The sequence below is a fragment of the Anabrus simplex genome, chromosome 1 (assembly GCF_040414725.1).
Source record: "Anabrus simplex isolate iqAnaSimp1 chromosome 1, ASM4041472v1, whole genome shotgun sequence".
NCBI lineage: Eukaryota > Metazoa > Arthropoda > Insecta > Orthoptera > Tettigoniidae > Anabrus > Anabrus simplex.
This window is the reverse complement of record NC_090265.1, coordinates 1,579,383,623-1,579,396,864: the sequence shown is the minus strand read 5'-3', so window position 1 is coordinate 1,579,396,864 and position 13,242 is coordinate 1,579,383,623. Positions and strand designations below refer to the sequence as shown.

The 13,242-nt window shown below is 37.8% G+C and overlaps 2 protein-coding genes across 2 annotated transcripts in view; both read left to right on the top strand.

Annotated features, from left to right (window-relative positions):
• The window catches only part of LOC136862644 (luciferin sulfotransferase), a 105,208-nt gene extending 104,379 nt beyond the window's left edge, over positions 1–829 (top strand). The window contains exon 7 of the mRNA XM_068225719.1: positions 536–829. Within this exon, the coding sequence (XP_068081820.1) occupies positions 536–829 (294 nt within the window). The remainder of the gene's footprint in view (positions 1–535) is intronic.
• LOC136880955 (luciferin sulfotransferase) overlaps positions 1–13,242 on the top strand; it is a 331,501-nt gene that overhangs the window by 276,282 nt on the left and 41,977 nt on the right. The window lies entirely within an intron of this gene.

Genomic DNA, 13,242 nt, shown 5'->3' with positions numbered 1-13,242 from the left:
AAACAATTTTCGTAAGTCGGTTCACTTAAGAATAATTTTTAAAAATTTCTGCACAACTACCAGAATATGTTGGTTTATGTCACAAATAATAAGTGTTACGTAACATTAAAATACCACTAAAATTATTACTTTATATAGTCTACGGGCTTATGTTTAAAACACCTTCAGTAGGTTATTTTACAAAATTATTGTTAATAAACTGCATTTCAAGTACAACTCGAGTATGTTCGTGTATTTTACCTAAAGACATAACTTGCATTCGTATAGGCCTACTTAAAAAAACATGAATAATAACTCAGTTAAGGACTATTAATACTAATTTAATCAAAACAACTACAATAGCCTATATATTAATTTTTTACAGAAAAATAATATAGTACATGTTAATTTATTTAAGAAACAATTAAAGTCTTTTAGTTTATGTCTAAGAACATGTATAATGTTTCACGTTTCTCGAACTCAATAACGCCTTAGTTTATGTCGAGAAACTTAACACATACTGCTATGTAATAATGATTTTTTCACTCTATTTCAGGATCTACCGGGAATTATCAGAAAAACGGCTAAATTTCTGGGAAAGGAGTTTAGCGAAGAGCAGTTTTTAGCTTTAGCTGAACATCTGGACTTCAGTAAAATGAAGGATAATCCAATGGTAAATTTCGAAGAACAAAAGAAGAAACTGAACGAGATGTTCTGCAATGATGCTACATTCATGCGCCGAGGGGAGGTTGGAACAGGAAAAAAGGAACTAAGTCCTGAGTTAGCTGCTCGTGTAGATAAGTGGAGCAAGGAACGAATACAGGGAACTGGCTACCCTTTTGTAGGATGACAATTGTGATGCTCTACTGACTGCAACGTAATGAAGAGGTCGTCAATTTTATTTGTAATCCGCTAGCGCATTGTGAATAAACATACTAACAATCTTTTTATTTCATTAAAATTTAAAAAAATGTTCATTAAATTTTTAGTAATTCACTTTCACGCTCCTTTTATTTCATTATTTAACTTACGATTTCTTCTGTTGATCAGCCTGTCTACCTCCGGATATCAAGGTCGTAGGTTCAATCATGGTTGTCAGATTTTTGAAGGGTGAAGAATAGTCCGAATTGTACACCACGTTGTACGATGCCGGCATGTGAAATATCTCTAGTGATACGAGTACATTTGGTGTTTACCAGGAATTAGTAACTTAAACTCTGCCTTAGGTCAAGCAGCAGCGTTCAGGTTTTTTGCATTTGCTATAGAATGGACTGTCAAAATTGAAAAGCAGCCCTGAAACCGAGAAAACAAATTATTATTATTATTATTATTATTATTATTATTATTATTATTGCAATATTATTTGTTGAATTAAGGTTTTTTACTTGTTCTGAGTAGTTTATGTTATCATACTACAATTATTTACTGTCATTATACTAGCGTTTATTCTAGTTTCCAAAGAGTAGTAGGCCTAAGGAGATTTGTAGTCTCTCACTCTGTGTGTGTGTGTGTGTGTGTGTGTGTGTGTGTGTGTGTGTGTGTGTGTGTGTGTGTGTGTGCTTCAGTCTCTTCGTCAATTGTGAATACAATTGATCTGTGCACAGCAAGATATAAAGAAACGGTCCTAAAAATTCTATCTTTCCACATTTGCATTCTTTTGTTGACATTTTTCTCTTATTTTACACACTGTGACATCAAACCACGAAGTGAATTTGACCATAACATGTAGAATAATAATATTCCCAATATACGTATGTATGTCCAACCCTTATCCCGTTTTTATACGAGGTCAGGTATGAAGTAAGATAAATCTAGAAAAAATCAACAGTTCTAGATAGCCCTTGGGGCAAGCAACTCAAAGGTGTAAACATACTAAGGATATGTGCTACGAATTTTAGGTAAATAAAATATGATAAAGTACGAGAATATTTTCTTTATCTATATACCGGTATAAAATAAGAGTTATGTCTGCACATTGCTCAGAATTTAAAAAGAATGGTACTTCTGTATCGGTCATGTTCACAGTAATTAGGAAATGCACTTTTTACTTTTCCGTAATGTCTGTCTGTCTGTCTGTCTGTCTGTCTGTCTGTCTGTCTGTCTGTCTGTCTGTCTGTCTGTCTGTCTGTCTGTCTGTCTGTCCGCCTGTCTGTCAGTCTGTCTGTCTGTCTGTACCGGTATGTATGTACGTACACGCATCACGAACAAACGGATGAAGAGAATTTAATGAAAATTGGTATGCAAAGTCGGGGGATAAGTCACTACAGTCTAGGCCAGGGATGGCGAACCTTTTTCAACAAGTGTGACATTTTAAGTCTGGTTTATTATTCTCAGCTGTTGACTGTGCCACTTGTTATTTTCCTTTAAGAAATTGCTACAATCTACAACCCCCCCCCCCCCCAACCGCGACTTCCTTTCCAAATTCCAATTATGTTCCATAATATTTATTTATTTACTTTTTAGAGATATATCTTGTAAATACATTTGATTGCATGTTCCGTGGTCGTATTTTGCAAATACTGCAAAAAAATACATTTTAAATATGTAAGTTTTTAGAATACCTAATATTATTTGCAAAAATATAAATAATAAGCTCCTATTGTAACACATTTCGTCAATAAATATTATTACCGGGCGAGTTGGCCGCGCGGTTAGGGCTCTCAGCTGTGAGCTTGCATCCGGGCAGCCCTGAAGATGGTTTCCGTGGTTTCCCATTTTCACATTCCTACTCGTAAGCCTTTCCTCTCCTATCGTCACCATAATACCTATCTGGGTCGGTGCGACTTAAAACAAATTGTAAGAAAATAAATATTAGATATGAAAATCAAAAATACTAGTATTGTCAATGAACTTCACTTCCTCCTTTAGCTTCATTATCTTTCCATGTTGTCGTAGTTCGTATGCTCAGCAATTTTACTTATTTATCCCTCATCACATCTCCACAAGAAAATCGAAAATAAAAACAGCTATCCTCGCTTGTAAGGTCACATCCATGCTTTCATCGAAACATATTGCATACATCTGGGAGTTATCCAAATTAGCTTTCAATTGCTCAAAAACTTCTTCAGTCATTCTTATTATTCTATCCTTAATAGCAGTTCAGCTGGCTGGCATTCCTTTAGTTCTGTTAATTATTTGTTGTTTGTTAGGGAAGTTCTCAAATAATGTGTCGGACGTCAATAAGAAAGGTTGTTTCAAGAACTCACCGTCAGAAAGCGGCTTCCCATGCATGCTGTACTATGCAGTGAGACAGATATAACAGCCGCACTGATATTATTCCTCGGGTGGAAATATGATACAAAAGAACTAGTTTGTTTTGTGTAAAGTTCGATATTTTGAGAATCGAACTCTCTTCTTTCTTCATTTGGCATGGAACAAACATTTGAATGATTAGTCTCGAAATGGCGTTTTACATTAAATGTGGGGATTACATTTGTTTTCGAACGCAGGCAATACATCTTTCTATCACTCCGAATTCCCTTGTTCACTGTTCTTGAAAAATGCAGTCACCACCTTTGTTAAGTTTCTGTTCTTTTCGGCACTGAAAACATGTTTGCAAGGTCCGTATACAAAACCACCAGAAAACGATACTTATCTCACTTCACTTTCAGACCTATCAGTGTAGCAGTGTTGCCATATTGCACGTCCGTATAGAACAAGTATTTGTATTTTCGATATTTATTTCTTACACGTGAAACCCTATAAGATATGTATTGTCTGTAGTACAAGACGTATATAAAAACATTATGTTCATGTGGCGTGCCACCGAAATCATGTTCGCGTGTCACCTAGTGACACGCGTGGCATAGGTTCGCCATCCCTGGTCTAGGCTATAAATAATTTTATTCACGCTGAGTGAAATTGTAGTTTAGGGGAAGGCCTAAAATTTAGTTCTCAAATATTTATATTGGGGTATTTGTAGTTCTATAGATAAATACTACATAAGTAAAGTTATATATAATTTAATTCCCGATCGTTTATGTGAGTTACATTTTACCGTACCGGCTATGATAACACAAATATTCATGAATTTGTATTTTTGTTGCTAAGTCCATATCAACGCCGAGCTACAAGAAAATGGGTTAACAGAATTTTATGAAAATCGGTATACAGAGTCGGGGAATACGATACTACAGCCTTACTTTTTTAAAAAAATTATTCACCCTGGATGAAATTGCAGTATAGGGGAAGGTGCCTAAAATTTTATTTCTAGGTACCTATGTTATTGGTCCTATCGAAAAGTACAACATAACATAAGTTATATAAAATACAATTTCCGATCGTTTTTGTCTTATTAGGTTTTACGTTACCGACTATGATAAGATTGGTATTTCAGAGTCGGAAGAAAACTAAATGTGAAGGTCTACAATATCGAAAGCGTATAATATTGATCAACAATAACATTGCATTGACCATTGTTTGTTGTGATGTTATTTGTCTCTTATGCTGCCACTCAACTCCGATAGATGGGACTACTGCTGCGTACCGAGTATAACAGCGTGAGTGAATATTGGCGGGAAAAAGCTGGGGAGTTAGAAAATCTTCTTTAACTTGCCATTTCTCTGGTTCATACATTTTCTGATACTGCTGGTACGTAGCACACTGATACATCATAGTATTCCAGCTATTCGATTCCTACTCTGACGCGCTGTTTTGAATGATCAGTGTGCACACTTAAAGCAGAGGCACTCTTAGTAGTAGTAGTAGTTAGTAGTAGTAGTAGTATGAACTTGTCTCGAATTATAATTTAGACCTATTCCAAATTATAGCACCACAATTCACTAAATAACTCAAAATTCAACCCTGAAAAGAGCCGTTTCTTAAGAAAAGCTTCTTCCTCTTCACTTTTATTGATTTCTACATTTACTTTATTCCAAATTAGAGCAGTGAAGGGAGGGGGGGGGGGTTTCCTCTGGCTTAGAGGAAAAATTTGCCTCCAAGTCAGATAGCCTAGATCTTGGTCATTCCAGCTCTGGAACTTTGGACTGTTAGATCGACAGCGTACTACTGTTCGCTAAAAGTGAGAAAATGTGTTGTTTTTTCATTTGATCGACTATTTCATATGAAAACCTTGCTTTAAATCGCGCCGTTCCTAGTGACGTCATTGTAATGACATGTTCATTTCAGTTGGGGAAACGAATAAAACAGTTTTTCTTAGGATATAAAAAGGCAGGTGGACAATGAGTGTCTGCCATTATAATGAAAACTCCCCAGCCTGATTGTGACTGAGCGAAGTGAGGGTTATTGAATTAGACAAACAAGTGCCTGAAGGGTGGCAAATCTTTTAGAAAATAGAACTCAGATAATTAAGAGAAGGTGACAAATGATCAGAATTTTTAAGAATTAAGACGGGGGCTCCGTAAGGCAGTGTTATTGGACCTCTGTATTTTCTTATACACCTCATCTAATAGCAGTATCGCAGTATGCCACAGCAAAGTTAAGCTAGTAAGGGGAAATAAATCAATCTCGGGAGTGAAGGTGTCCGATTGGATGACAGTGCATACATCTGTGGTTGGTAAGTCGAAGAACTTTATCACTTTGGTCAGTGTTACTCAGGATATATTTCTTAAGTTAAATGTTGTTTCTCTGTGCAGAGGATTATCGTGAACTTCTACGATTGTACCCTAGTAGGCGAGTTTCATTTAAGTGTAAATAGCGTGGTTTATGATTGTGTGTGAAAATGTTAATAATAGAAATTGAGTTTCACGTGTGCCGCAGTGGAGTGAAAATAATAACGCTGGAAATTAGCAGATGGATGATGAACCAAACGGATACAGGAGCCCCGCCAACAACTCCAAACGATGGGTGCCGATTATGATGAATTACTTTCTTATAAGGATTTTACTGTCTCCCGGTCTTGTCTTAAAATTGTATTCTAATATTGCATATTTCATTTTAAAGTAGGCCTAGCTAGAGTTAGTTGTGTTAAACATATTTTAATTTGACGGTGAAGATAAGATTGTCGAAGATGTGAACATTTCACATATGATCAGAATTTATAAGAATTAAGACACTATTTCGTTGAATTATCGCCGCCAGCCTTTGGGACAGCCGGCACCCCATTGTTTTAGCTAGCCATATCGAAAGTGGTACCTTCACTAAAGAACCGGATCAGTCCTTGTGTCTCCATTCTCTTGGCGTTGAAGTGGTGGTCTCGTATTCTCCATCGCTGCTTCTGCTTCTGGATGTCATCTAAAACACCCCCTCGTTCACGGTGTAGAAAACTGGGTCAGTATTAACCCACCAGTTACTAAAATACTACAGCTGGGTAATTTCCACTGACCGTGAAATCAGTTCCCATTCGTCGCGGAACAACTTCTTATCTAATCCCGTAACTAGGTCAAATATTTCCCATTTAAATGCAGGACTGGATATTACTGAATTTGATGTCCTCGTAAAATATGTTTACATCGGCAAGCTACTAAACATTGAATGACTATCTGGAAACTGTTCTTCCCAACGGAAATTGAAAAATAAAAGCCATTCTCAAATGTTTAACATCTTGAATAATTGGAATGCAGACTGAGAGTCTTAAACAAAAGTTCAAGCCCCCACACGATCAAGAAACATACGTTCTGACCAACACTCGCGTAAATAATACTTCTCTTGAACTTACCTGCACAGAATCTCGCCGAATAATAGGGTAGCTAGCTCATGCGGTAATCGCTCTTATCAATTCGTGCTCTAAGACGCCGTTGTATCCTCGATCAGGGCCATCACTCGCATAGACCATGCCTAGCCAAAATGACGGTGACGCTATCATATCATTGGTCCAGCACATTGGGCTCGTGATGCTTACTTCAAACGTATATTTTCAGCTCCTCTAGCCTCTCGTCGGGACTCCGAACTGTTTCCCGTTGGTCTGGCCGTTGGAGTTCTATTGCTTCCTTATTCTGCTTTGTGTACGTCATGTCGAAATTCCTCCTCCTAAACGCAGCTGGCGAGCAAACAAACCCGAGCTCCAAGTTCCCTGCAGAAATTGCGACATGTGATGCTGAATGTAGATGCTCCCTGCCAGTTACTAGTACTCAATACAATAAAATCTTCTTTATACTTTCGAATAGATGACTAATTAAATGAGCACTTCAATAAGGGCTCAACAGCCCTTCTTCGATCTATTTAACACTTCTCCAATTCCCGCTTTCCGAACTTTCGCCCACCTTGGTCTTCAGGCTCTCCACTAAAGTTCCTCGTGATTGGTTATCAAAGTTCGCGTTTTATAGCCCCAGCTGGCGTCTCGATCTTTCCATTTTTCCCTTTGTCATTGGCCGCATGTTTTGCCTCGGCGTACCATCCTTTTATGGTTCGTACTATCTCCCCTGCAATGTTTACTTTTTATGACATCTCGGGATCATCATTTTTAGAATTTTCGCCAAACGTTTTGAAGTCTTGGTCCTTGAGCCAGCTGACGGATATTCAGACATTTTCTCAAGGGTTTTGTTTTCAGTCGAACAACTTGCGTGTCCCTCTTTCACTTCATCACTTTTATGATGGCTCAGTGGTAAGCCGAGAGATTTATGACTATTGTAGGCTAGCCTACACCGTTCTGTTGTTCCCTAGCTTCCCCTGGTTTTAAAGGCCTGCTAGTCTCCGAGTGTCCATTTCTTCTTTGTACAATTTATTCACGAGTTAATTTCATATATAATTTAGTTGCAAATCCATTACACTATAATCATTGAGTACTTGATATACTGGCTCAGTACTGTATATACAAAAGAAAAACAGCGTTCTTTGAATGTACAGTACAGTGAACTTAGTTTCATACCTGATAAAAGTGTAAAAAGTATCGACCTATGTTTTTTTGCGTATTGTGCTGTAAAGTACTCACACTTTACTGCTAAGTGAAAAAATCAGCCTCTAGATTTTGTATTGATTTTTGAATTTTGAATATGTCCACTCTGATTTTTTCGACACAATCCAAATAGAGTTACAATCATTTCTGGGTGGTTATTCACAAACACACAACGTTCCAACTCATTAATACACTGCACAGCTTTTTGATGAGTAGTTGGTTCCTTGTCTTCTTTACGAAGAATATCTTTTTTCCGAAGAAGTCACGTTTTGTAACACTCCATCAATTGTTTCTGAGCATCATCGTAGACTTCCGACACATTATTCAAATAACTAAAAACACCAACTCTGGCAATTCACCACGAAGGAATTCAGGGAGATATCTCATTCCGTCAGTTAACGAGATGTTACCTATGTGAGATGGTTCTTCCTCTTCAGCTGATTGGGACCGAGCTCGATAGCTGCAGTCGCTTAAGTGCGGGCAGTATCCAGTAATCGGGAGATAGTGGGTTCGAGCCCCACTGTCGGCAGTCCTGAAGATGGTTTTCCGTGGTTTCCCATTTTCACACCAGGCAAATGCCGGGGCTGTACCTTAATTAAGGCCACGGCCGCTTCCTTCCACTTCCTAGGCCTTTCCTATCCCATCGTCGCCAAAGACCTATCTGTGTCGGTGCGACGTAAAACAAATAGCAAAAAAAAAAAAAAAAAAGCTGATTGGGGCACGAATCCTGCATGATAGAAACATTTTACCATTTTTTCCCTTAGACAGGTGCATCCAAGCACCAAGGATCCAGCGATTTGCGTCAAGGACCATCACACCCCGTGTAAATTCGATTGCATTGTTTTACTCATCTGCTTCGTTGATGAGGGCCCGCATTAACTGTTTCCTGTACAGTAATTTTATACATTGAATTGAACGTTGTAGTGGTTACACTTCACTACTTAATTTGGGAGGCATCAAGTTTACTGTGACATTTGATAGATTTAGGTCCACATGGATGTAGCTTTATCGACAAACAACAGTAGTTTACTCTCAGCCGCCTTAATTTTTAGATTGACTTCTCTTAGCCAGTCACCCAAAGTATCACCTGCCATCCAAACTTTCCTATTGTGATTACTTTTAAGTGTTCTTGGACAGACAGCATTTCCAATGACTATCGTAAAATTACTTGCTCCAAACTATTACGAGACAGCAAAACAAAATAAAGTTTTGAACCTGACCAAACTATCATATAATGGCTGTACTTGAGGGTTGTCTAATTTATATAGGTTTCATAATACGTAAAATTGCAGGAAATTAAACGGTGCATTAAATATATGTCCAATAAAAAGGGATCTCCAGCCCATAGGGGTGTCCAAAGTTAGGGCTTTCACTTTATAAACCAGGGCAGTTGAGGAATGTTGGATGCTATATTGAGAATGCTATTGTTGCATAATCGAAGGAATTTGTCCGTTGTTGGCGAGGCATGTGAACCAGTCAGACAGCAATCTTCATTGACGTGAAATTTTCATTGCTAATATTATATTACGATAATCATTGCTCTTCCAAACTTCCATTTATTATTTTTCTAACATTATTTAAAAAGTCATTTGAAGTCCTTCGAGACAAAAATAAGTACATGTTATTATTTGTAAGATTTGTCCATTCTTGTAATGAATGTGATCCCGTGTAAGATTATTATGGTAATGATATGAGTGACGATATACGGAGAATTTTCCGGCTGATTGATAAGATACCCGCAACCCATACGCAGGTACCACTTCCCCTGCGAGGAATCATGTGACGTCTTCAGTTAGAGTTTAGCTAGGCATAATCAAGATGGGTATAGTATAAATAGCTATTTCATTTTGGTAGCGGTGCTTGTTATTTTGAGAGATAATACACCATGATTTTCAGAGTTTCTTACCATTAATTCGGAGAGGAAAGTTTGTTGGAAATTTCGGCTATGATTGATGGGAACATAAACACTTCCTAAGGTCTCAGGAGCATAATTTCTTGGTTGCCGTAAGGGACAATAATTTATTTTATTTATGTGCCTGTGTTTACATGGCGTGACTCAGGATATGAAGCTTGCTATTCTACCAGACAATGTTTTATCATGTACGCACAGTTCAACAATATATTACACTCATATTACGCAGATAAACGCACACATTATAATACTAAAATGTAACATAATTATAAAAACATATTAAGGGAAACATGAAGGAACATATCTAAATTAATATAGAATAAATATAATTGTTCTGCTGCATCAATAAAAAATGAATAAAACTTAGTGACACACGGAACAAAATAACAAAACAGGAAAGCCGAATTCATGTATTTACACTCAACTTGATCCGTCCAAATGCCACTGGCAACATTTCTTTTTAAATACCGGTTCAGATAGGGTGTCCCTTAGGTCGTTAAACAACGAATTCCATGATCGAATTGTACTGACAACAAAAGAATTATTGCAGATGGTGGATCTGTGATTTGGTATTTTGAGGGTTAGTTTAGCTGCAGCTCTGGGCGGGATTTCATGAATGGCTGAGAGCAATTGGAAAGAATTGTTAGATAAGAGAGTGTCTGCTTGTATATTATTTTGTGGAGTAGAAGCACCGAATGATAGCTACGAAGCTTTTCTTATTTTAGGCCTATTTAACTCATGAAATGGAGGAGTTACATGATGAAATTTGGAAATGTTCATTATAGAGCGGACGCAAGCATTCTGTGCTCTCTGAAGTCTATTAGAGAGGGCGCCACTTAAGGCTCGCTCCCACCTAGTGGAATCGAATCGAACCGAACAGCCAAAATTTCCACTCGACCGCTCACATCTAGCGGAACAGAATCGAATGGGATTCTACGGGAAACTTCACAGGCTTGCAATGGACGGTCTGATAGAAGGTGTAACGAGGCAGAAAATTACGAGAGATCGGAGAAGTTTCTGGGTGCATGAAATTAACACGACAGCCAAAAGAAGAGTATTTAAACTTATTTGAATAGTGAATGCGCGATGAAGCTCATTTTCGACGGTAGGCCTACTTTAGAGTTACTGTAGCCTACTGCAATTTCAACAACTATTTCAGATAGTAGAATTGAACAGAAAAGTTCAATTTTACAGGAGGAAATGCTACATCAGATGCAATGGGAGGCCGTGATCATTTTCAAAACTACTTTAATGCAGTAGATTGCGTCCCGTGGGAGGATGAAATCATTAATCGAGGTAGCCTCAACATTCCTTTTTATTATTTCTTTTGCAATTTGCTTTACGTTGTACTGACACAGATGGGTCTTATGGCAACGATGGGTTAGGAAAGGGCTAGGACCGTGGCCTTAATTAAGGTACAGACCCAGCATTTGCCTGGTGTGAAAAACCACGGAAAACCATCTTCAGGGCTGCCGACAGTGGGTTTTGAACTATCTCCCGAATGAAAACTCACACCTACGCAACCCTAACTGCAGAGCACACATACGACAGTTTGAAACCTAGGGAATGCCACTTACGAAATCGTTCACTGAAAATATAATAAACACTTAAAGATACATCCTATGTGAGATGTGATGTCAATTATCGTACTGATATAACTGTATGTGGACTCCAACATAACATGATTTTGTGATGAAGTCAACAAAAATTATGAAATAAATTGTATATAGACTACAGTAACCTACCACAAAATTGAATATTCTAATAAGTTTGGTTTTCCATAGCCTTGCTTATATCCTCCCAGGCATTATTTTTTACGTTGTTGCAGTAATGCTTGTGGGTCTTGTAGTAGACGAAATTATAATTTTGAACTAAACTAATAAGTTTTTCCGTGTCTAGTATTAATAAGTTAAATAAACGATCACAAAACAGAACATTCCCGACCGTATCCAGGAAACAGCTGAATCTCCAGCTGAAGCTGATACACATTTGCCGGCTTGCCGCCAAATGGTCGTCCTAAAGATCTCGACTCGACCCGACCGTCTACGAAGTTGCACGAATCTTGATAATTCTGTTCGATTCCGCTCCGCTAGTCGAAAAATATTCTTGGCAGAGAATCCTGTTCCGTTCGGTTCGATTCGATTCGACTCGTGGCGATCGCCATCTCTTTCTCCCATTTAAACACATGTTAAAAACAAATTCTGTTCGGTTCGATTCGATTCCATTCCACTAGGTGGGAGCGGGCCTGTAGTCTGCTGTACACGTCATCACAGTAAGTGAGTGAAGAATACTCGTTGTCATATAGCGGTTACGTGTCCCGCCCAGTCAAGACTTTTGTCCAATATTAACTCTAAATATTTAACTTTGTTTTCAAAAGGGATAATGATTCCATTTAATGTTACTGGGGGACATCTATATTCGTTAAGTGATAATAGGTCTTCAATGTACCTAGCATTATGGCTTGAGATTTCACAGGGCTCATTCTAGTCCACATTACGACTCGCGACAGGTTTTGATTAAATTTACATATAGCTTCGTCAATACCGGCTACTTTCATGTGAGCATAGACCTGCAAATCATCTGCGTATGGATGATATTTACAGTTTTCAATATTTTATTAAATATCATTAATATAAAGGAAAGAGAGAATAGGAGAAATTACAGAACCCTGAGGCGTAACTGTCTCCACCCTCTTCCATGAGGATGTTCTTTCCGCGATGTAAACACACTGACTAAGATATGACAAAAAAAGATTTTATCCATGTTCACACATTGGTTGAGAAATTCAACGATTCCAACTTTGCCAGAATTATATCATCATCCACGCATTCGAAGGCTTTAGTTCTTATGCCAATTTATTGTTAGATGACCATTATCCATAGCACGATTGGTATAATTAATTACGTTCACCAGAGCTGTTGTACTACTGTGGTTAGGGCGAAATCCTGACTGATATTTATTGAGTTAATTGTTCTCATCTCCGTGCATCATAATGTGCTTATGAACTATTTTTTAAAGAATTTTTGACAGAAAAGGTAAATGCTTACAGGTCGCAAGTCTATGTAGGATTATTGTTTTTGGGATAGGGCGAATAATAATTGAATTCCAATGTAAAGGAAATATGCCACTCATAAGGGATGTATTTATTATGTGAGATAAGGTAGGAAGGATGATATCTAGTACATCGTTCAACATCTTAAAATTAATAGGATCATAGCCAGTAGCACGCGAGCTGATACCCATGATGGCTTGCTTCACTTGAGTGGGTGATCTTAAGTTATGGTTTTCCTTCCCGTTTTGACGTATAACTTATATAATAGGAATTAATTGAGGAATGTTCCACCATTCAACACAATATATTGAGCCATATCACGATATGTCTCAATATATTTTATGGAGCACTATGGCATAATTACATTTATTATATCAGGGAGTAGTTGGATACAAAGGCATGGACCTTGGAAGGCTGTGGCATATGCCTAGTGGACTCCACTTGTATCGTCTACAAACGAATTCTTCAGGTATAAATCGAGCCGTTAGCTATGTATTCTGTTGTGTA